This window comes from Anopheles merus, chromosome 2R (assembly GCF_017562075.2).
Source record: "Anopheles merus strain MAF chromosome 2R, AmerM5.1, whole genome shotgun sequence".
Lineage (NCBI taxonomy): Eukaryota > Metazoa > Arthropoda > Insecta > Diptera > Culicidae > Anopheles > Anopheles merus.
In genome coordinates, this window is record NC_054082.1 from 48,967,770 (window position 1) to 48,991,394 (window position 23,625).

Here is a 23,625-nt window from a genome sequence, read left to right on the forward strand (position 1 = left end):
AAATGATGCATATAATGATTGTTAAAATGTATGCACTCTTCTGAGAATCCCAACCAAACTGATCAGGATTGATAGAATGACATTGATCAACGTGAGTATAGTAGAACGAAAATGGCGAAGTCGCTAAGAACAACGAAAGACAGAGGCATACGACGCGAAATCATGAGTAGAGAAAATTACTAGCCAATCGAAGATAAGGCTTCATCCATTAAATACGTAACGTAACGTTGGAATAAATACTCCCTCAAAAATTTCGTTATAGATTGTAACACATTTGTAACAACAACCACTTTACAACCAGGTTTTGCCGCCAAGAACTATGCGAAGAAAAATTTTACTTCTAACAAATTTGTGACCACTCAAAAAAAAAAAAAACAATACAGAATACTGCTGCAAAGAATTTTACGATCATAAATTATGATACAAATAATTTAAGGACCAAGGAATTTGCGATCAAGAATTATGCGACCAAGACGTTTGCGAATAATAATTTTGTAACCAAAGATAAACGTCCTCAGATCGATTATGGTACGTGGTAAGGAGGGCATCCCCGAGACTTATAATTTACTGCTGCTTTATAAATCAACAAGTATGGCTGCATATGTTTTCACTGGGTAGCTAGTACATGTCCGCCGACTTAGGTAAAATCCGTATCGATGCACGTGCATCGCTCTGGGATGCATGCGTTCCACACACAATTGGTAATCTATGATATTTGTATTAAAAGTCTGGGATTGCCGTAAAACAATTTTCGATTGTTGCCAAAAAAAATTATCATTAAAAAGATTATCATAAAAACTGCAATCGTCGAAAAAACTCTGCGATTGTCGCTAAATAATTATGCTATTGTTGAAAAAAATCTGTGACAGTAGAAAAAAAATCTTCGATTATTGCAAACAAATCTGTAATTATAGCGAAATTAAAAATCTTCAATCATCACAACATCAAAAATCTGCAATTGTCGCAAAATCAAAAATCTGCACTACATACAAAACAAAATCAAACAAGGATTTTGCAACCAAGAATTATGCAATCATAAATTTGTGACCAGTAACATTAAGACAAACAATTTTGCGACCAAGAACTTTCCAACCAAGCGACCAAGGATTTTAGTATCGTAACGTTTGACGTCATCACCCCCCCCCCCCGCGCTATTCTATAAGCATTTCGTAATTGATGGATGAAGCCTAATAAATAGATTAAATTCTTAATACTTCTTAATAATGTAGTTGTTCATTTTTGTTAGTTAGTTCGTAATGGTCAGAAGTCACAAAATAGAATTTGAAGAAAAATAAAAGATAGCAAATTGTTCTAACGCCTGTAGAAAATGAGAAAAAAGTAGATGTAAAAACATTTAGCCTTACCAACACATCAAATTTACGCTCTGTCATCGAAGAGTCTTAAGCCAAACGAAGAAGCATGTATTTCACTAATGTTTATTAACATTTCGTTCAGTTTCCCCAGTTTTGACACAGTTTGTAACTTACGATCGCTTCCTCTCTGTAACTAGACATCTTTTTGACCTAATTTGTGGATTGAATTTCCTTACACCTGCCTGCTGCTCGAAAATTAAAAATATTCTCTATGGACCTATGGACTTTTCCGATTGTTTCATTAATTTGAATCTGTAGTTCGTGTCTGCAAACGGTTCTGCTGCAAACAATTTAGCAAAACACGGCCTCACAATTTTGTTGTAATTGGCTGTTTTTAACTTTGTTGCGCACAATTGATTCATTGGTACAATAATAATTACAATCAAATATATATATTAACTTTATCATTTGTATATACCTATATACAAGCCATACAGTTGGCATGAGGGGGACCGAGTACACAGTGGCGCGGCACTTTGCACCTGCAATATAGATTGCAAACAGTCGTGTGTAATAATGTGAAAATTGATATCTTTTTCCGCTCGTGTTTTTAAGGTTTTCGAACCAAATTTCATTTGCTTTTATGATATTTTTTAAACATACTCTGCCCTGCATACATTACCCCCTTTCAGGTGGTTGAAGAAGAAAACGGTATTATTAGCTTTTTTGAATGTTGTTTTTACATATTCTATAGTTAAACCTGTCTGGTAAGAGAATACCCTAAAGAACATCAAATAACAGTTTGCTCTTTCTATAAACGAACAGCGTGTGTGTGGGTTGTACTACGGTGTGACACCGGCAATGTATAGTACGAATATTTAATTATGTATGGTTGCGTTTAGTTTCGCGCTTGGATGGATCAAATACTACCGGCAGACGAGCAGGAGTTCTCTCCCAGACCCAACACAAACTCAAGCGTTCACTAGGTGAGCAACGGATTTAAAATGTACCAAAGTGTAACAGTAAATGGAGCAGGGAAAGAAACGCAGTTCAACTGTCTGTTCGTTCTAAACTACAGAACAACGATAGGAAAATTGGCTGACTGGCGAAAATTAATGTAAAGTTAGGTAATACTTGCTTATCTTCCTGATGATTGTATGTTAGCTTGCTGGGTTGTGGTTTGTATGTTTGTTGTGAATGTGATTTAAAATTAGTACCTACAGCTCCACGCTAAATTGAACTATTTACAGCACACAAAGCTAGAGCATTGGCTAACCAACGGGTCTCTAACGAGTATAGCCATAAGATAGGATTCTACCTGTGGCTACCTGTTGCTAAAAACAAAACACAAACCAACTAACGCACTTGCACTTAAAAGTAACGCTGCAGTGTAATCACTTAGAGTGGCATAAAGGTATACTAGAGCGACAGAAGAATAGTAATAAATAATCTCACACCGGAACGGAGTCTTAAACCCTCCGCCGTTCCCGTCCCTAAACTAGCTGGAGACGTAGCCCGACTTACAACTTATAGCAAGTGGCCGAGCACTGTGCAGTGGGAACGATGACCCTTAAAACAAACTAATCGCCGCTACACACTATTTATACACTACCAATAATTCCTGCAATTAATTGACACTAACGTAAGAACTTACTAAACTAATTTCTATCTTTTTTTTATGCGTAGCTAGATCAGTATATTGCAAACATGCCCATATTTACTAGTAGATAAAAGGTGTAAACAGATATGAAGGGAACGAGAATACTAGTGCCTCGCCACATAAAATAGAAGAAGTGGCGCTCGCAAGGAAAGGGAAAAGAAACTGGCAGCAAACGGATGCTGGAGGTAGGCAAGCAAATTAGTGGCAAACGATATGATAAACTATGCCTTCTGATTGTAAACCTGTGTCTGTACCGTTCGTACTGTGTGTAGGCGAGAGTGTGTAACCAACCACTGTAACTACACTATTTAAATCTGGTGGTTGTCGGAAACAAACTCAAAGAAATACCAATGCAAGAGTGCGGATAAGGAAGGCCTCGTGGTGCACACGCCGCCAACCGCTAATAATGCGAATGACAGAACGAAAATGATATTCCTAACTTTCCTTGCAATGTAACGCAGGAAAGAAACAGAAGCGGCACTTTTTTAGCGTTGCATGCGTGAATGTGTGTAGATCTCAATTTTTGGCATTATTTCTTCTGCACAGCTGTGATTTGCTACATACTATCGTTCAGTCCTCTCGCGGGAGATGTGTAAAGAAGAAGAAAAAAAGAAACAATCCCTTCCAACTCACCTCACAGGTTTTCTTCACAACATTGATCACTGTAGGCTGCGATGGATGTGTGTGTGTGTGTTATTTCTGATTCATAATATTCACATTTGTGTTTTTTAATCCTCCTCATAAACTCATTTTTCTTCTGTGTACTACTAATATAATTGATTATTTTAAAAAATGGACGTCAAAAAGTTTACGAATTGATTCACTCTTTCCCCACTTTACATTTTCCTTTTCAGACTTTCTAACCAGACACAAAACCGCCGCAAATTGATTGGCCCAACTGTTATTTATGATGGTGCTTATGCATCACGCTTTATACTTGCCCTATGTTTCGTTATCGGTATTGTGTGTTTCTGTGTTATTTTTTTTTTAACAGGATATCTTCATCTCATTTGCTTCTTCCTTTTCCAACAGTATGTTTGGCAAACTTTACTTGTTTCTTTTAATGGAGCTAGATCGTTGCACGATGCCGTGATAGCGCCAGGCGCTTTAGCGTGTTCACACCAATGATGGGTTGGATTTGCATCATAAAAATGTTTTTCCTGATGATTGCTAGAACCCCGTTTAACTACCTCAACATTTGAGTGTAAATGTAAATGTCGCTAAAGGATGGAAGTATTGATCTAGGAGAAGATGTGACGCCCATTGCGCCAACACTGTGGGATCGTATTTGCACCTTCGACAATAACGACTACAGTGTCCGATTGACTTCTCCCGTCCAATTATCTATTGTGGCTATTGCTCTTCTGTTGCGCTAAGGGGTGATTGGCTCGTGCAAAATTGAAATGTGTATATATTTTACTACTGCTCTTATTTTTTTGCCACTCTCTTTCTTTCTCTGCTGCAACTTCTTTGACACATCCGATCAGGTTCTACGTTACAATTGTTTGGCGCATTTGTTTCTTACATTTCGATTACCTCGTGCTTAGTGGATTGAATTTGCTGGTTTGTTACTTGTTGCTGCCTCATGTAGCTGACGGCTAGGACGGAGAAACATATAACAAGTTGGGAGGTTTCTTCTATTTTCATCTAACCGTCCATTTGAACAAATGTTACATGGGTAGGTAATATAACTTTTTTTTCTTGTTTTTTAGTCTTCTGTACACTTTTAGTATGTCAACTTTCAGCCTACTGTCTTCTGGTTGTGTGATAGCCGTGTGAAGGGATCGCTATTGCCAGTCGATATTCTAAAGACGTCTCGCATCATTATCATTTTTCTACTTATCTATTATGGTTAACCCGTTCATGTTACTGCCTGCGTTGGTACTGAACGCGCTACTTCTGCTACGGATTAGTGGCTACCATCAAGCCGGGGGGATCTTTGTGTAGACCGAGCGTGAAGCGACACGCCAGAACCGTGCAATCGTCACACAGCATTCACACCTCTTTAATGCTGACATTGTTGCCGCTGCTGCTGCTAGTCAGTGCCGTGCCGTTTGTGGCTGCCACAGTTGCCGCCGCAGCATTGCTCTGCTGTCTCTGCTTATCGAACAGTTGCAGTTTTGAGCGAACGTTACCCTCGCAGATGTTGTTTAACCGTATTTGGGGAGCGTTCGGGACTGTGACGGAAGCTTGCTGCTTTCGTTCCAGTTCCAGACAGAACGCTTCGTACTCGAAGCGTTGCTTTAGTTCAGCCTGAGATAGCTTTGCATTGGCTGCCGCGGAAGTTACGGCCCCGGAAGTGGAAGAATGCCGTCGCCCACTGTCCATGACCGCTCCATTTGGTGTTGCTGTATTGGTGGAAGCCGTTGGTGCGGCACCGCCCGTGGCCGTGACACCCATCCCAGCACAGGACGATGCGTTCGTTCCCGCTGCATAGGCCGCACTAGGGCGATGGTGATGTAGATGATGATGGTGATGGTGATGATGATGCTGCAGATGCACGGAGCTGCCTGTTCCACTGCCACCACAGTGGCTCCCGGAGGCAGATGCGCCCAGCTGTAGCGTATCAGGTACAGTGAATGGTTTGAATGTTTGGCCCTTGCGCTCGAAATACTCCACGATCTTGGCGATCTGGGCAGAGCGAGTGTTTGGCATGGTCGTGCACGAGCGATCATCCCACAGCAGCGAGTCCGAACCGGCCAGACTGCTGATATCGTCCGAGCTGTCGGTGAAAATCGACGAGGAACGGTTCTTGCAGTACAGCAGCTGGTTGGTGAACTGGTTCTTTTGAATCATGCTGCTTATTTCGGAATCAAGCGCCAACCGATTGATCAGACCCATGTCAATCGACCGGGCATCGATGTCCACATTGCTCAGCAAGTGGTGGTGCCGGTTGTGAAGCTGGTGATGCACCGGGTGGAGATGGTGCAGGTGGTTGAAGCGCTTTCGTATCGAATCCGACAGCTCTAGATCGTCCATGCTGCGCAGGGAGCTGACCGTGGTTGAGCTATCGTCGAAGAATAGTATGCTTGAGCTGTCGTTCAATGTCTGGTTGGACATCAGTCCGGTCATTCCGTCGGCAGGCGTTCCACTCGACGCAGTACCTGGTCCTCCTGCACCGGTCAACGTTGCCGCTCCCGCGTAGATGCATCTGCACATCGACAGCCGGTCCGTCGATTCGAAGTGTGTAATCTGATCCAAACAGCAGCAAGGTGACGATTTGTACGTACCAAAGTCCTCGTTGAGGCAGGAAAAGAATCCACTCTCGGTCGATCCCCGTCGGGTGAGAATCCGAGGCGTCTCAAGTACCACATCTCCCTCCGGACATGCATCCTTCCCGCTCGTGCCGGTCGTACTCGGCTCGCTTATCACGGTCGTACCAGACGCAGACTTAAGCAATCTCTCCTCCAAGTTTCTCGGTTCCCCGTCAGTCTTCTGCCTAACAATTACCACCTCTCCATCCTCCACACCCTCCTCCTCTTCCTCCTCATCGTCCAGCTGAGTCGATTCTCCATCACAGCTCGCGCCGTCCTGTCCCTCTTCCGTCCCGCTGTCTCCATTGTTACTGCCACACATATGGCCCAGCTGGCTATCGCCACCGTTGAGCACTTTCGAACTTTTGACTCCTGCTTTTGTTTCCTCTTCGTTCAGTTCCAATTCCTCATCGACTGGATCCTCCGACACGATGGAAGGCATTATCGGCTTAACGCTACCGTTGGACATTTTCTTTACAGTAGATAAATTGACGCTATTTGGCGAGGCTGCCGAGCTGGTACCGGTGGCTGTGCTGGATGTCTTGGCCGCATTCGTCGCTCCGCCTGCACTCGCAATTTCATTCTCAATTTGGCCACTCTTGTACAGTGGATGACTAGAGAGTTCGGTGAAGCTGGCCCGATACTTTCGAACATTTCCGAGCGACACTTTGCGGTACTCGTTCGCTAGCGCGCCCCCGGCCGATTGATCCTCGTCCTCCTCGCCGTACTCCTTGCGCGGCGATGTGGGAGAATTGGGCAAACTTTTCGGTTGTCCTTCGCCGTGCCCACTGCCGGAGCTGGAACCGCCCGAGTTTGCCATTCCGCCGGCACAGCTGCGACCTTCACGCGCATTTCGCACGATCTGGTTTTGCACCGAGTTCCAGGCCCGGAAGTATGGGGCCGATATTTCAAAGCACGAGCTAAACAAATCGCCCGAGCTGTACGTCGTAACGGCCGGCTTGGGTCCGAGAATCTTCTTGACGCCCTTCAGCTGCGACAGTGCACTGAACGGATTCGCTTTCGTTCCGCTGCCCGGTTCCGTTTTGGCCCGCGGCTTGTACTGCGAGTCCTTCAGCAGCATCGTTTCCGCCACCTTGCGTAGCGTTTGGTTGGAGTAGGTGGGCGATTCCGGTATGGCCGGTTCGGCCGGCCGAACCACCGAGTTGCCCCGCTGGTACATATGATAGCGCGCCTTATCACTCGGCGTCGTGTGTGGCGGAAATACGATCACATTCTCGGACAGGGAGCGCCGGTGGTGCAGCGGGTTCTGCGAATACTCGCCACTGCTGGACGGGGTGGTCGTTGTGCTGCTGCCCGCGGAAACATTCTCGCTGACGGCGGGCACCGGTTCCGAGCTGCTGCTGGTAGACCCGTTCAGCCCATTCACGCCGACACCGTTCGAGATCGCACTTCCGTTCGCTAGGTTCATGCGATAGTGTGCCTGCTGTTGCTGCTGTAGATGATTGTAGCTATCCTCGCACACATCCGACAGCAGCGTACACTTTTTTACACACTCCGTAAAGGTTGGTCGACTCTTTGGATCATACTAAAATGGTTGGACGAGAATATGACAACAAATCAATATCAAACCGCATACATGCTTTGCAACAAGTCCTCTACTTACAGTACAACAATAGAAGGCCAGTCTTAAAAACGCCGGTGGCGTGTCGTTTGGGCACACATCAGCAAAAGCAATGTAGTCCAAACCGAACGTATCAGTCCTGGGCATGATGTCTGGATCTGCCTCAATCTGCGAATTTGGAAAAAAGGAGAAGAATGAAAAGGTTACCAACTGCATTATGGAATGAACGCACTGCATCAGCTTCGCTGTCAATTTACCCGAGCTATCAATTCACACAAGATTATTCCAAAGGAGAATACATCACTGGTTTGATCGTACCACTGTCCTTTCAGACACTCCGGACTCATCCAGTACGGTGAGCCAACAGTGTCAAGGCGCGGTTTGCCACTATAAGTAAGAAGACAAGCAATGGAAATAAAAAAATCGTTTTCTGACGGACTGTAAATGTGCTCTAGGGATTATACTAACCACTTTCGGGGGATATTAGCCGCTAGTCCAAAGTCCCCGACCACCGCATCGAACATTCCATCCGGTAACCGTTTCACCAGCACGTTCTGAAAGAAATGCAACAGCATGATTTATGTACTGGGCCATAATTACAATGCCAATTCTGGCTGCAACCAACCAACACCAACCTTGCTCGTAAGATCGCGATGGAAGATACCGACATCGTGCACGTACTGCATTCCTCGAGCAATCCCTAGCGCGATCCTTATCTTCCAGAGGGCCGGAAGATACTGTGCCTTGTTCGCGATCAGCTGCTCCAGCGAACCGTCCTCGATGTACTCGGTGAGGGCGTGTAGTTGTCCCTCCTGCACGCAGACGCCCATGAACCTGGGTGGGTGAAAACATAGGAAACGTATGGTTAGTGTCCGATTCGTTCTGGAGACACATTATTGCTTGGTGTGTGATGCAATAAACATCTTCGTAATGTTACAGTGATAACATGTGTGGAAATCGATCGAAATTTCTCTGTTTATGCTGAAGTTTCTAGACCTTGTATTGAAAAACAAAAACGAGTCGAATTGTGTAAGAATAGCAGACAAAAGTATTTAACTTTCCAATGCGATTAAACTGATGAAACGCTTACCGAATCGGTCGATCATGCATGAAACATAACGTTATCAACAATTCACGACACAAAGAAAGCGTTGGTCCGGAGAAACACGTATTGAATAAAACAAAATCATTCAAACGGCATCCGATCATGTGGGATCTGTATGCTTTATCTCTCTCCCTGAGTATTGATCATAATAAATGAATGTCCCGAGGCATTTACAACACGTGCCAACCGCCAAAATCGGAAGGGACAAGGGAAAAAACGGCCAATTATTTTCGACACCAGCGAAACGAATTTTCTCAAGCAAAACATAAGCACATAGATACATGCAAGATCCCTTCAGGGCATGACTGATCATCCCCGTACTTACAAACTGTTTTTGAGCAATAAGATTACGCAAAAGCTAAAGCAGGACGACGCTGTGAGTCAATTGGTGCCTTCATTAATCATGGTGTCGTTTGGCGAAGAAACAGGGCGCCCAGATACAAGAAAAGCCAACACACAGCGAAGTAAAAGGCGGAAAAGTGAAAAGCTTTAACGACGTTGTAAGAGATGAAAGTAATGCACTAATGTTTAAACAATCACAAGGTTTTTTTTTGGGAGATTCTCGTTATTCGTTCATTCAATTTTGTCTCGGCCAATCGCATAATAATGATTGTGTCTGGTCGAATGAGTGTGTTTATATAATGCTGTACAAAGTAAAACGATTTATTATTGTAACGTCCAACGTAACTCCCATTTCCGGCGAAGGAAAAGCCAGAAAAGAACTGTCATAGAAATGAAGCTTTTCAGTTAACGGTTTTAGCGAGAATGTAATATAGTTCAAATACATGACAAGAAAGAACGATATCGCGTCATAACCACTTTGCTGAAGCAAACCCTTCCCAAAATCATTTTCCCACTTCTTTTTACCCACAGCTAGAGCTGGTTGGCTTGGCCGCTCCACCGTGTTGGGAATGACGAGAATCTGTGTTACTTAACGGATTCCTACTGACCTCCGTGCGAATTCCTCACTCACTGCTCTGGGATGAAATCCGTCCCTCAACTTGACCGTCCGCGGTCAACGAACGACCGTCGATCATTTTCCCCCAGCTGTCTACATGGTACATCTCTGGTCTAAGGGCAAGCGTCGCTTCCGACTTTCGCTCGCGATGCTGCCCCATCGTTCGTAAACAATGGAGCGCACGCACCACACACCGATAGGAAGTGCTTCAGTTTTCTCACCGCACGAGAAGCGACAACATCCGGGGCTCTTTACGCCCGGAAGTCACACCTCGGCGTGGCGCAAGTAGCTGAAGACACACAAATATCATCTGCTCCCAACCTCAGTAGCAACATTCGGCAGAACAGTTATTTTAACGCCGACTTCCGAGTAGTGGTTCCCGTCAGTTGACGACGTGATCACGACGTGTGGCTGCGAAGGTCAGCCCATGATAGTGGTGTAAGGGAATTTACACACATTCACAAAAAAAGATAATAACCCCCATATCCCAAACCGTGTTTTTACCCAGTCCACGAATTTGCTTTGTTAGTTGTGTGTATGTGCGTTGGGGCAGCATATTTTAACACATTCCTTCGTGCCCCACAACGACTGTTGTTAAAACCTTCTTGACAGTAGCAGCAGGGTGATCACATCGAAGAGCTGTGTTGAGAAAAAAAGAGCACACAAAACTGACGCCAAAAACAGAAACATCCCAAATATGGTACCTCATCTGGGTCAAGGAAACCTGTGCGTGACGACGAGATGAAATATGGCGCCAGCTCAACACCCTTAAGCCCTGAACACAGTCACCGGCATACAAGTATGGTGGAAGTACAATTGTACGCTTTGCCGTTCAACCATGCCGTATTTAAAGGTAAAGATCAGCATGAATTTGTAGGACATTTTCTCTTCCAAGCATACATACGTTCAGTTGGAAAAGATGAATCAATCGATAAGGATTACCTTCAAGCAAGATAATCCTTTAGGCAAACAACGGATGTTCAAGGATGTTTACATATCGCTCGAAGTTGTCAAAGCCAGAGTACACGTAAAGCGCAAATTTCACAACTGCCTTAAACCTGAAAGGTAAAGCTTCGCCAACAATGCGAATCAGTTGCAGCAGGTCAGTAGCAATGTTCACGCCTCACACCTGCGGAACATCTGTAATGACTTGTTTTCAGCTTTCTGCTACGATTGGTACGTGCTGCCACATATATTACCCCGTGATTGAATAAATACGTCGCATCGTTTCCGCAATTCCCATATCTGCTCTCTCGCTGGGAGCCACTGCTGTTACTACTGTCTATGGTGGTCTACGAGTACGACCACCTCACCAGCACACTGGAGCACAGCTGCCCTCACTTCCTGATCGGCTATGATCGCTTGCAAACAGACACACACACACGCCGGAACAACCCCGGAAAAGACCGTTCGGCCTTTCCACGGTAAGGGTGCACCACCTATCTCGAGGGAAACTGGTTTTATTTTCCGACCACCTACGGAAGCACCCGCCGTCTTGGGGTAAAAACTCAACCCACCTCACAACGACAAACGATTTTCGTCGCTTGCCTGACGAGCCAGAGAGCAGCCCGACCGGTAGGAAAAGCTGATCATGTTCGTGACTTCGTGACATGATTCACGGTGTGCCGGCGGCAAACGGGTTTTCCGTGCTGTTTTTCGGCTTTCGCTTTTGTTTGCGGGAAAAGCAGGAAATCGCGTGTGGTATTTTATGCGGCGCATTTGATACCAGATTTTCATTGCCCAAAATTAGAATTACAGATGAGCTTCGTCGATCGTTCGAAAATTAGTTCGTTTACAACGTTTTCCTGCACTGCTCTAGCCGGCTTGCGAAAGCTTTTCCCTCTCGAAGAGTGCTACCGGCGTACAATTAGCATGTCTCTGATGCCTACCGACAAGTGTTTACTTACTTACACTTTACTCTAACCTTATATACCTCCTCTTAAGCGTCTCTGTACGGTATTCTTCCTTCCAAAGCAGAGGAAATAGAAGATAAAGAAGAATGCATCCATTCGAGACTCGCTCAATTCTATCCAAAATCTAGGTAATGCGGTAGTGGTAATTAACACAATTCTCTAGTTTCCACAGCTTACCGCCAGCAAAGAAGCATCCATTTTCAGCTTTTTCAGCAAATAGAAGCAGGCAAAGCTTCAATTGCGCCCTCCTCCTCCTCCTCCTCCAGCGCACCTCGAGAGGCTCTTTAATGCTCTCAGAATCATTGGCGGGATTGCGCCCAAACTTTTTTGCACTTGGACAGAAGTGTTTATGTACACACGTGTTTTCGGATAGCTTAAGTGTCCAGGTTAGGTAGTAGGTGTTGAAGTGTGGGATTGAAAAAAGGAGGCAAAACATTGCGCAGTTCTAGCGTTTCCATTCCAAGGACTGGACGTGTGGGAAGACACAACATCGGCGCGAAACTGGCGTAATTGATACAATTATGCGATTTGAGCCGAAAATAGAATAAACAATTAGATTCAACCAACAGGGAGGCATCTGATTCGCACCATTATGAATTTCTCTGATTCGGCTGTACTTCCGGTGACCGCCATTTGTGGCCTGCTTCTTGATTATGTGGGTTGTTTTAGATATTAATTTATGTAGACTCCAGATTAGTTATTTCTGCTTGAGATGAACTCAACTCTGTTGAAGTGGGAAACCCATGTTGATATGCATGGTTTACCAAACAACGGATTGTAAAGATATAATAACCAATAGAAGAACATTTATGAATTATTACAACGTCAGTCAAAACAATAAACAAAGTTAAATTCTCCAAATTTGTCCACAGATTTGGTTGAAAGTTATCATGCTTCAAATTACAATTTCAGCAATTAAAAAGAAAAACACCTAACATTCTTTACTTAATTGAGTTTTCGTTTCACCACCGAGACCCATGTAAGACTACTAGAAAAATAATGTAAAACATCAGTAGCAGTTCCCTTACCGGCTACAACGCACAGACCAACAGTAGGGTAAGCCGCAAACAAGCCCAAGTTTACGGACGTTATCTGGCACTTAACAAATCGAGGTTCCTTGCAACCCTACCCTACATACCACTAATAAACATCACAGCTACATTAGCACATACCGCAGCATAATAAGTACATTACGACCCGCCACACACACACTCACACACAGCGGTTTGCTTTACCTCGCGGCTCAGTTCGGCTTTCTTTCTTCGCTTCTCATGCTCCTGCGACGCCTAACGTCGCTGCGTCGGTCAGGGATTTTCGGTCAGTTGTTTCGAATCGGCCCAGATCGATGCAGACACGATCCTCCCGCGCCAGGCGCACATCATCGGCAGCATCGGCAGCACGATCGCAGGTGTTGATGAGATAATTAGAGTGCATTTCTTTTGCTGCCTCGGTTGTGTTGGCAATCCCGCCCGGAGAAAGAGGGAGCAAAGAAAAGTAGAAGAAAAAAAAGGTGGAACTGTTTCGACACAACGCTCGTTGGCACTAATGTCGGTCGGTGTTTGTTTTTTTCTGCTATTTTTTGGAGAGTGCATATGAAAACAGCAATCGAAAGAAGGAAAAAAAGAAGCCAAACGAATCAACGTGAGGCTGCTCTTGTTTTGGTGCCGGTGACGCATCGGCAACCTGACCGGCATGTAACAGGCAAGATGTGCTAATGTTGCTTTTGCTCCATCCCCGTTTTGCCCGCAAGCCACTCGTTTTGTTTTGTATTTGCCGTTGGGGGTTTGTTTCTTTCTTTTTTTTGCGCAAAATCCTTCTCATTACTGGGAAATGGCGCGATGAAAATGACATAAATTGGGTCAGAGGTTTCGACTCGTCCATTCCCCGCGTCGGTTTGTTGGTCACGGTCTCCCGGAAGTGGGTCCCCGACACGCGCGGGTGTGTCAAACAGCTCGGTTCAAAATTTCGCCTTTTTGTGTCACGTCTCCAGTGCAAGGCGCCACTAGATCAGAAAACTTAACCGACCGTAAGTTGTCCTTCCGTGAGTGTGCACCACTGTGGCTGCGTGGAGGAGCACACTAGTGAAACTAGTACTGGCGAACGTCTTTTGCCTGTGTAGCAATGGTCATCCGAACGTACCGATTTTCCAGCTACAACCAGTAACTGGCCACCACAGCCACGGAGGAGTTGCTTCCTCTTTGTGTTTCCTTGATGTTCCTTTGGCGATTACGGTGAAGGCGGTCAACCGGTTTTTCTTCCCACTGCCCTCCTACCATCCGCTTCACCTTTTCATTCCCTGGCTCTATCGGGGGCCCCATCTTTCGTTGCCGCTCAATGAGGCATTTCTTTTCCACGCTATCGAGCTGCGACTGCGACGCTTTGTATTATGACTATTGTAATGGTCGACAGCGGGTAGGACAAGGGCGGCTAGTCGGTGGCAGCAAAGTTATGCGGTTTTCGCGATGGATTACATCGCAATCATGTAGTCTCGGTCGCTCGCGTAACCTCTCCTTGCGCGCGTCGATCCCATCCGAGCACACCATCGACATAATCGAACGAAACAAAGTAGATATACAGTAGGTGTCATTGTCGGGTGGTACCACCGCCGGTACTAAAAACCTGTGGAGCAGCGCGAGGAAACGTGCGTCCTCGCCCGGCACCTAATCGCTGCACTTTATTGCACGGCTCGGTTACCGTTGCAAGCCCCGGCCACAACCATAATGCTCAGGCCCGGTTGATGTAACCGAGATTCAATGATGCCTGGCCGATACGTCGGGGATCTGTCTGAGTTGGGCCGGCGGTATGTAGGAAGCGGCAATTTTCCTTGTTCGGAAAAGGGGAAAATATAAGTTATTCCGATTGATTCGATCGCGTTGGTGGTCAGTGTGGGGCGATTTTTTGTTGCTGTGAGATCAGTTAGCAAGAGTGAATGATGATTGGAAAACTGTCGATAGCTAGAGGAATGTTGGACAATCATACTGTTGCTTTAATGATCGATCGACTAATTAAATCATGCTAGGAAAATAAACGTGAAATCAACACTAGAAATACTAAAACAGCTCCTACCAGTTTGATTTTACACCAGACTTTTTTAAAATATAAAATAGAAATTTACTTAAGTGTTTTAAAAAATGTATCAAACATTTGAAGTAATTAAATTTATTTAAAAAAACTAATAACATATAACATATTTGCAAAAATGGCCAGTTAAATTTTTGGCTAAGAAAACCCTATTTTTTACCTCAAACTCCACAAAATATTACACAACCCTCACCGCAGTAAACATGGCACTGGTCTTTGGCATGAGATCGTCACATAAATGCAATGCTCCACTTCTTTACTCGCCCGAATTCGAGACGGCAGCGTTTCCCTAATCTCTACCCCTCGGTTTATTGTTTTAAATAATACCCTTAATCCACCCAAAACCCAACCCAGTCCAATTGTGTTACGAATCCCGTTCAAGTGGGGTTGTTTCCTGCCTTGGTTCAATTTCATCTCGAGACTGTTCCGCTTGAACGGATCGCGCATTCGTCGGCAGCGCCCTTTAACGGGAGGCACCGAAGGTTTTTTGTGCCTACCTCCCTTCCCCCTACAGGTTATTCAAATGATGCTTGTTTATCGCTCCATTTTCTCACAAATGCTTCGCGGCCCCCTGTTCATTGAACCGTGTTCGCGTGCGGGATTAAGATTTGTAGATGAAATGAGCTTACGGATTTAGCCGTCAGATTCGAGATTCGCGCTGCATATTCAATGATTTTGTATATTTGAATTTTAAGTTTCCCACTTTTTCAAAATATAATAATAAATAAATGTTCTATAAGGGTTAAAGTTGTTTTTGAAAATTACTTTTTCTGAGTTTTGTTTTTTGACATATTATAATATTTTACAAAACGTGATCACCAACCCGTTGCGCAATCGTGATTCGTGCAGCTTTAGGCAAACCGAAAATACAAAAAAAAAAACATCAATCGGAATCTCGCGGTCACTAAGGGTTTTCGCCTGAATGACGTTTTAATCTCGCTAGTCAAGAGAAGTTGCTCCATTCCACACCCGAGGCGGGATCATTACTGCCCGCCCGTTAGCGACACGGAAGAATCGCATCAGTTATAGCCATAAAGCTCATCATATTCGTGTGTGAAGCGTATCGCCGCCGTCGTCCCGTGCTTGAGATGGCAACGCTAAGGAGAAATTTCATCCGTTAGCCCGAAAATTAGGCACGTGACACGGACGACCATGAAAGCATGTCTGTCAACCTGCAAGCTGCCAGCCCTAGCTTCCTCTCTCTCTCTACCATCCCCCTACCCTCCGACAAAGGAGCAAAGCGCAGCCAAGTGCGCGCCTAATCAACTCGATCGCCTACTTTCCTTCCGATGCTCGTGAAAGCGGAAGGAACCGTTATACCGTATGGGGTGGTGCGCTCTGGCGTTGGAAGAAATATGCTCTCGTACGTAGCTTCGAGAGCACTCCGAGCTAAGCCATGAACAGCATGCGGGTACCGGTTCCCGTCGAAGGTTCCAATGAGCTTGGGCGAGGAACTGTCTCCACCGTTGCTGTTGCTGCCGCAGGGACATCGTGCTGATTCCAGCTAGTTGATTGTTCAATCGGTTCGATCATATGATGCTTGCCGGTCAGCGTAATTTTCCCATCATTCTCGATGAAAGCTATCAACTAAATGATTTATGGCACTACATTCGATCTTCTGATCAAATGGCGATCACCAGTACGTTTGAGAGGCCCAGCAAGGGAAGCTGATCCAGCCGAACAACCAATTGACAATCGTAATTGGCGCTCGAGGCGCGTCCTATATGGGCGTTAGTAATTTGGGTTATTTTTACGATGAGCTGAAGCTGCCTCGTTTTCATCCCCTTTCTCTCTTTCTCTTGCCATTAGCAAACAGATTGAGGTGATAAAGTGGAACCGTTTGGAAGGGTTTGGTGGAATCACGATCGCTTCACTAAGCCGGGTGGGTGCAGAGCCTGGCGCCGGTGAACGAAGTCAGCAAGAAAGCATGCGCTGCAAGATTTCCAATTTATCGCCTCGGCCTGCAGGGAAGAAGCGCCCTCCAGACATCCAGACGCATTCAATTAGCACAGAACGACGGCCCGGTGCGTTCCATGCTTGGTGACCTTTGTTCGGATCTACTGGCGTCCACCAGCAAGCACACATACGGCGAATTGAGGTCGATCATCGCGCCAGATCTGGACGATCTTGAGCGTTTGCCCATATTCGGGGACCGTGTTATTACCGGCGCTGGCTGCAGAGCAAGAAAAAAAACCGTTGCCATATGCTTGATCTATGACTTCTATAACAAGCTGAACTGTTTGAGAACTGTGAAGGTTTAGGGCAGGCGGGTCTCAATGTGGAGTACATTATTTACTCAAGTGTGCGATTAAAGTCAGTAAACACGAGCAAGTGGCAACTCCCCATAAAGCCTCATCGGTGTGGAATGTGGCTCATCGACTACAAACGATACTCTACAGTCGATGCGCAAATGCAGCGTTGCACACTTAGTGCACTGCTTCTAATGGTGTTTTAATGAGTTCGATCAACTGTTTTTAGTTGCAGGTACAATAGCATAAAACTCAACATATTATTGATTCGTTGCTATGATTTCAATGTTATGCTACGTGTCATTACTTATTCAAAAGATACTGTTTTCTAAACAATTCCACCACTAAGCAATGCAAATCCGTTAAACGTGATGCGAATTCGCAAAAAAAACTGTACTTCGAACACGATCGAACGGTTCACCCGATTCCGCGTAACATCTTGCACACGCAGCAACAACGTCCAACACACAGCTGGTTTCCCAAAACAAATTTCACTTTCGATACGGAGAGTTTCGGTTTTATTCCCGGTGGATGGAGACAATTCCAAAGAGGGTTTGTGAGATGTGTATGCAAGCGCCGTTATGCTCTCTCTCTATCTCCCTTCCTATCGAAACGCATAAAAAGCACAAATGGAGCAGCAGATCCACGGGCAAGTGGTGTGTGTCCACTGTGAGCCTACCAAAATAATAAAAAAAGTTCAACCACTTTTTTGTGCGCCCTCGTAGAGAGTGTCCCAGTAGCGGCGGGATTGTTTTGTTTCACTTGACCAGCTGGGAACGATCAAAGCGATGATCGAATCCAGTACCGAGGTTCCGGTTTCTCGTACACTATCCGCTACCGTCGACGGCGATGGTTTTAATGTTGGCAGATTGTTGTGTTTTATGTGCTGTCTTCTTTCCCTCTTCATACGCTTTAGGAGTTTTTTCTTCTCTTTTCTACTTGTCTTTTGTTGCCCACTTCATCGGTTACTACTTCTCAAATCTGGTCACACATTTTACGACCAAACATGGCAAAGCTATCTGCACGATGTGGCGAAAATAAAACACTAGCCAGCCAGCAATCGTCCGTGGTAAGATGCAACCCGGCAACATACCCGTGGCGTTACACAGTGAGGTGAGCTGCTCCTTTGCCTGAGTTATGCAATGGACTGACTGACCGGCTGTTGAAGGAGTGCAATGGCCCATCGTAGCATATTTTCGTTATTGATTGTATCGTGGACGCTGCATTGTAACTTGCTGCATTTCCCGCCAGCAACAAAATGGAAAGGAATGTTGAACAATTTGGAGCTGTTAATTGTTGTCTCGTAAAAACATCTCCGGACAACATTTATTGGCAATGTTCGGTCTACAATATTCGGTCCCGCACTCGATGAAAGTGAGAAGGGAGATTGGTTATTTAATACACATCCGTATGCAAATATCCAGCTTTGCCTGCGGCATAAAAATAGCATAAAGTGAAATGTATAAAACGAGTTGAGTTCACAGAAATGAATTATTGATTGCGAAAATATGCTGCTGGTAAACAAAAAAACAGAGAAAACATTTTGTGCGTTTAGGATCTCATCGGTTTCATTTTTTCTTCTATTTCTGTTGCGGCGAAAAATACAATTTAATCAACAACTATACAATAACAAACATAGCCCTAGCACTGTAATTATTGTAATACCGTATAACGTCACCAAATTATAGGGTCAACCGAATTCATACCGTTTCGCACAAAAACATAAAAATAAAACCCGCCGCCAAATTATTCAAATTCTTCATGCTGCTCTAAATAGCACACAGGTTGTTCATGCACGACCCGAAAATAGCTTCAACCAACACCCACGCGGTATTTTCGGAAGTGAGCAAAGAAGTTAATGAACAACAACAACTAAAAAAAATACTTTGTAGCCAAAACTGAGGATGAGCATCACAGCATGAAAACACACACACAACCGAAACAACTCATCTCAGAACATACACGTTTGAAAGCAATAAAAAACGTCTAGTGAAACAAACGGGACTCACACACGCATCATGCCGATTTTGCTAGGGGCAATCCTTCCCGTGCCCGTCTGCGATGATTGAATGTGATTTGTTTGTATACTAAGCGGCCAGTGTAAATTGAGCCGAACTGAAGGAAGATGACGGGAAGATCGCAAACTGAAATGCTTGTTACGAAGCGTTCCATCTTGTGCAACATTGTTGTTCATTTTGTACACGACCGTATGGGCAAATTTTACAGCTGATTAATTGATACTGACAGCGACAAACCGACAGAATAGGAAAAATTGTTTCACTTTTGTTTATGTGATCTTTAGCCGTCGTCGTCGTCGTTGTCCGTGGACCATATACTTCTGCCAATATTGAAGGACGCCCTTCACCAACGCAGCGCAATAATAAATGACCTCATAATTCAAATAACTTGGGAGAAAATTCTTGTCTTAAAACAAGAAGTTGGCAATTAATTACATTTTTATATTCAACTCGAAAAGCACATCATTCTTTTGTCTAATATGGGATTTCATGACACTATAATAAATGCTATAAGAAATTTTCCTTCAACAGTTTAAGGTTATATTAATAAAAAGGGAGAAAACGCGTTCCTTGTAATGCTATAATTTTTTGCTGTAAATAATCATAAACTGCATGCTATTTATGAAATAAAAACCAAAAATGTAGATCTTTTACATTACATTACGCAAATCGGATCTTTTTTTCCCCATACAAATTAGGAAAAATAAGGTAAAACTACGTGCAAACTATTATTCGCCGTAGCATAATATACATAGCATTAAATTTACCATAGCATTAATCCTTTTATTCCCTTATCGTTGTGCCGTTTCAATTCGAGAGTAGGTTTGCACTCCAGAGTAAGGCAAACATTTGTACAATCTTCCAAGGGGCGGAAAATCCGACTGAAAAAATAAAAGCAAATCGCAGTGAAATGTACCCCGAGATCTTCGAGCGGGATGGTGGGATCGCACCAATTGCAGTTCTCGCCACACAACGAGATCGTCTGCAAACCGAGCCTTTGCACCAACCGTAACCTTCAGCAAGTTCATAGACCCGTGTCGTGAAAATCTCAACAACGCCTCCCACAACTACACAGGCCGTTTGCACGTTTTGCGCTAGTTGGTGGGCAACATTGACTTGCCTGCTGGCCCTACACTTGGTTTGTGTGTGTGTGCATAACGCAAAACATAGCATCCCAACAGACAGGGCAAATCGAACTGTTTTCAACCCTCCCCCAGTTCCCTTTAATCGAGGAGTCCAACAGTTTCTCGCTGCATCTCACTCGCTCACCTCCTACAATTTATGCGAAACACTCTCTTCATCAAGTGCAGCGCTAATCGCGAAAGATGGGCCGCCCGCCACAGCAGCGGTAAACGGCAGTGAAGCAAAAGAGCGGTGCAGAGGGAGAAAATAAAACCTTAAGCGTAAAAATAACAACAGAGCCTTTGCACGCTTGGCAAACGTAAACGTGATCGTTTCTCGTGCGCCTTCCCGTGCCGCTCCACGGCGGCATCCTGCTCCACGTCGTCGCACTCGCGGTTGTTTGTGCCTTTTGTTTGGTGGGAGCTCGCGCGATGCGTATGTTAAACGCGTCTTTAGCTTCCTCCCTTCACACCCCAAACGGTGCGAACAAGACGAGAAGGGGGGGGGGGGGGGGGAGCGAACAGAAAGGCAACACGTTTGTTGCTCGTGACGATCAAGTGTTGCAGAAGGTGCATAAACTAACTGTGAATGATTGTCATCTGGCAGCTCATGGTACAAACGCAAAGTGTCGAAAAGAAAAAAAAACTGTACTCAAAGGTAAGAAGGAAAGTGATTGAACACCCGTCCAAATGTCCAAATTTATTAATTAACTGAATAACCACCAATATATGAATTAACTTAATAGAAGTAACTAATTCAAACTGCAGCGTGACGGACAGGTGAAAACAAGAAGATTGTAAATCAAACAGACCAATAAATAAAATGAATACTAAAAACCAACAAAGTAATAAAAAAAAGCACAAATGTTTTGATGAGTCCATGATCGGATTTAAAAAAAGGCTTTGGCGCAGAAAAGCAGACAACGCTTCGGAGACAACGATCAGCAAAACCGAAGCAGACGAACGCATGCGAACCGAGAGGGGAAACGGGCGTGGGCCTGGGGAAGTCAATTCGTCGAACAACAGTGCGTTGGCCGAAGAAGATCGGCGAGTGTTCGAAGAGTGCTTTCACTCTCGTTTCTTAATTTCCTCCCAGCAAACACGCCCGCATGCACCCCCCGCCGGGCGCTAACTCTCGCCTCATGCCGGCGTCCATCGGGCGTCTCCATTGCCAAGGCTGTTTGAGCATGCGTATGTGTTAGTATGCGAAAGTATAGGTCGTTGTCTAAAAGGTGTTTTCAGGTTTTTCATTGCTGCTTTTTTTTCTCTCTCTCTCTCTCGCTATCTTTCGTATGATTTCATTTGTTTTGATTTCATTCCGCAAGCCGCACCACACGCTGCATGCATAGTGAGTAACATTTTTTTTGTGCGAGATGAATTTCTCCACCTTTTGTGGCATCAGTAGTCGTAATTCCACCAGCAGAGCAACACCGGTTTGCAGCTTAAAGCGGTAGGTAATGTTTGCCAATTCGGGAGCAATTGTAAGTAACAGAAAGAAAAACCGTAAAACAGGAACGCACAAACAAAAAAGAGCCCAAGACGAAGAGAAACGGTCATCGAAGCACTACACGAGCACGACGCTTGGCAGCACCCTCGACCACCATTGCAACAAACTAAGCCCGTTCGAAGTGCTTTGCATATTGCCAAACAAAAAAAAAACTACACTTTGTTGTGTGAAAACGCCATACACGGCAAACAAACAAACAAACCGCACAAACAGCGCCACGCTGAAACACGGCGAAAAGAGAAAAACTCACCCCCTCGGTGTGTTTCAATATTAAAGATTGCAATTAAATAAATAAAACAAAGTTCAACGGCAGGCTGCTGCTGCTGCTGTGTTTGGCAGTCATGCCTCGCTCGCACGGTCATTTCCGGCTTAGAGGGTTTGCGCAGAAGATGAATAAATTACCAACCACAGCCGCAGCACATGCAGACGGCGGGAGAGCATAAAGGAGCGAGCGGGATCAAGGCCAGTCATGACTCGGAAGGCGTAAAACAAGCAGCACTAACCATAGCACCTACGAAACACTGCTCTGCACCCATTTGTTGAATAGTTTACGTGCAAAGGAGCGACCAGGAGCGATAGTTTGCCCAGCCTGATACCCCCGGGGTAGTAAACGAAAATGTTGTAAAATTGAAAAGACTGAACTAAGCTTTTCAATTCATAATTCCCCAAAAAAAAAGAAAAAAAAAGAAAACGGACAACAACAAGCATTGCTGAAATAATCTACATTCGCTGGGCACAGAAAACTCGCTCGACTCTTTTTGCCCGAACCAGCAGCAGCTTCCGCGCCAGCTTACGGACGAATCGTGTAAGCGCTGGGCGTCTTTTCCGCGTACGCGTAAAGGGCCACCGACCCTTGAACTTTGTGTGCCCTCCTCCGCACATGGCGATCGCGTTTTCCACTGGCAATGTGAAAATGGATGCTTTTGTGCTCGTGTGCTCTTGTGGGTGAACTAAACACACACACATGCACACGTACACAAACGCTTACAGCCGATAATAAATCTTCCCAATAAGAGTCACGCTACCCCACGGTGTAAGTTGGTTGAACATGGCCGAATGTAATGAAATGGGTGAGTGAGAGGGCATGGATGAGTTCTGCCTTCTCTTTTTTGGAAAGAGCATATAAAGAGTCGTTTTCCGGTGTTTGTTTTCGCAGATTTCTCATTTCCAATTAATTCGTTTAAATAATGTATTCGCGTACACAGAGTATTAGTCTTGAGAACTCACATTTCCTTTTAAAAACGAATGATAATGTCCTGATCACCCCCTAGACGGCATGCCAATCGTAGCATTAGAAGAAAGACAACTAAATAATTAATTTTACTTTCATTTTCCTTTCCTTGCGTATACAAACACACCCAAGCTTCATTTCGTATCCTTAATCAGAACACTCTTACTCACCGTCAATCACAACATTCCATTCCCATCATAACTGCAAGCCGAACGATTTATGGAATGCAATACTGCGCTCGCTCTCTTTCTCCCCATCCGCATTGGTTACCGCCAAACTAACAACCATGCCGCCCAGACAGCCAACCAACTGAGCGTGGCCCAGCCTTGTAAACACAGACAAACACCCCCGTCTAGACGGGCGAAGGAAATGCATTTCTGTGCGCGTGTTCGTGATGGGGTGTAATTTTTACTTTCCCATGCTGTTTACTCCCCTGGCGCGACAACACGCCGGGCGCGCCCCTATTTCACCTGAAAAGCTTGAGCGGGAGAAAAAAGGCAAACCTGTAACGGAAGTCAATTTGAACGCAAATCCATTTCTACCCATTCCTCCCGCCGCAAAGTCAACTAGCAGGAAGACAAACAGGACGAACCCTGCGTGCGCGGACGGTTCCTGCACCACCAAGAATCCATC

At 44.9% G+C, this 23,625-nt stretch overlaps 1 protein-coding gene across 2 annotated transcripts in view; it reads right to left on the minus strand.

Moving 5' to 3' along the window:
• Nucleotides 1-1,420: 1,420 nt before the first annotated feature.
• The window catches only part of LOC121603629, a 64,263-nt gene continuing 42,058 nt past the window's right edge, over nt 1,421-23,625 (minus strand). For both annotated transcript variants that reach the window (XM_041932652.1, XM_041932654.1), the window contains exons 4-8: nt 8,445-8,643; nt 8,278-8,363; nt 8,067-8,196; nt 7,852-7,977; nt 1,421-7,773 (exon numbers count right to left, since the gene is read on the minus strand). In XM_041932652.1, the coding sequence (XP_041788586.1) occupies nt 4,969-7,773; nt 7,852-7,977; nt 8,067-8,196; nt 8,278-8,363; nt 8,445-8,643 (3,346 nt within the window). In that variant the 3' untranslated portion in view covers nt 1,421-4,968. The remainder of the gene's footprint in view (nt 7,774-7,851; nt 7,978-8,066; nt 8,197-8,277; nt 8,364-8,444; nt 8,644-23,625) is intronic.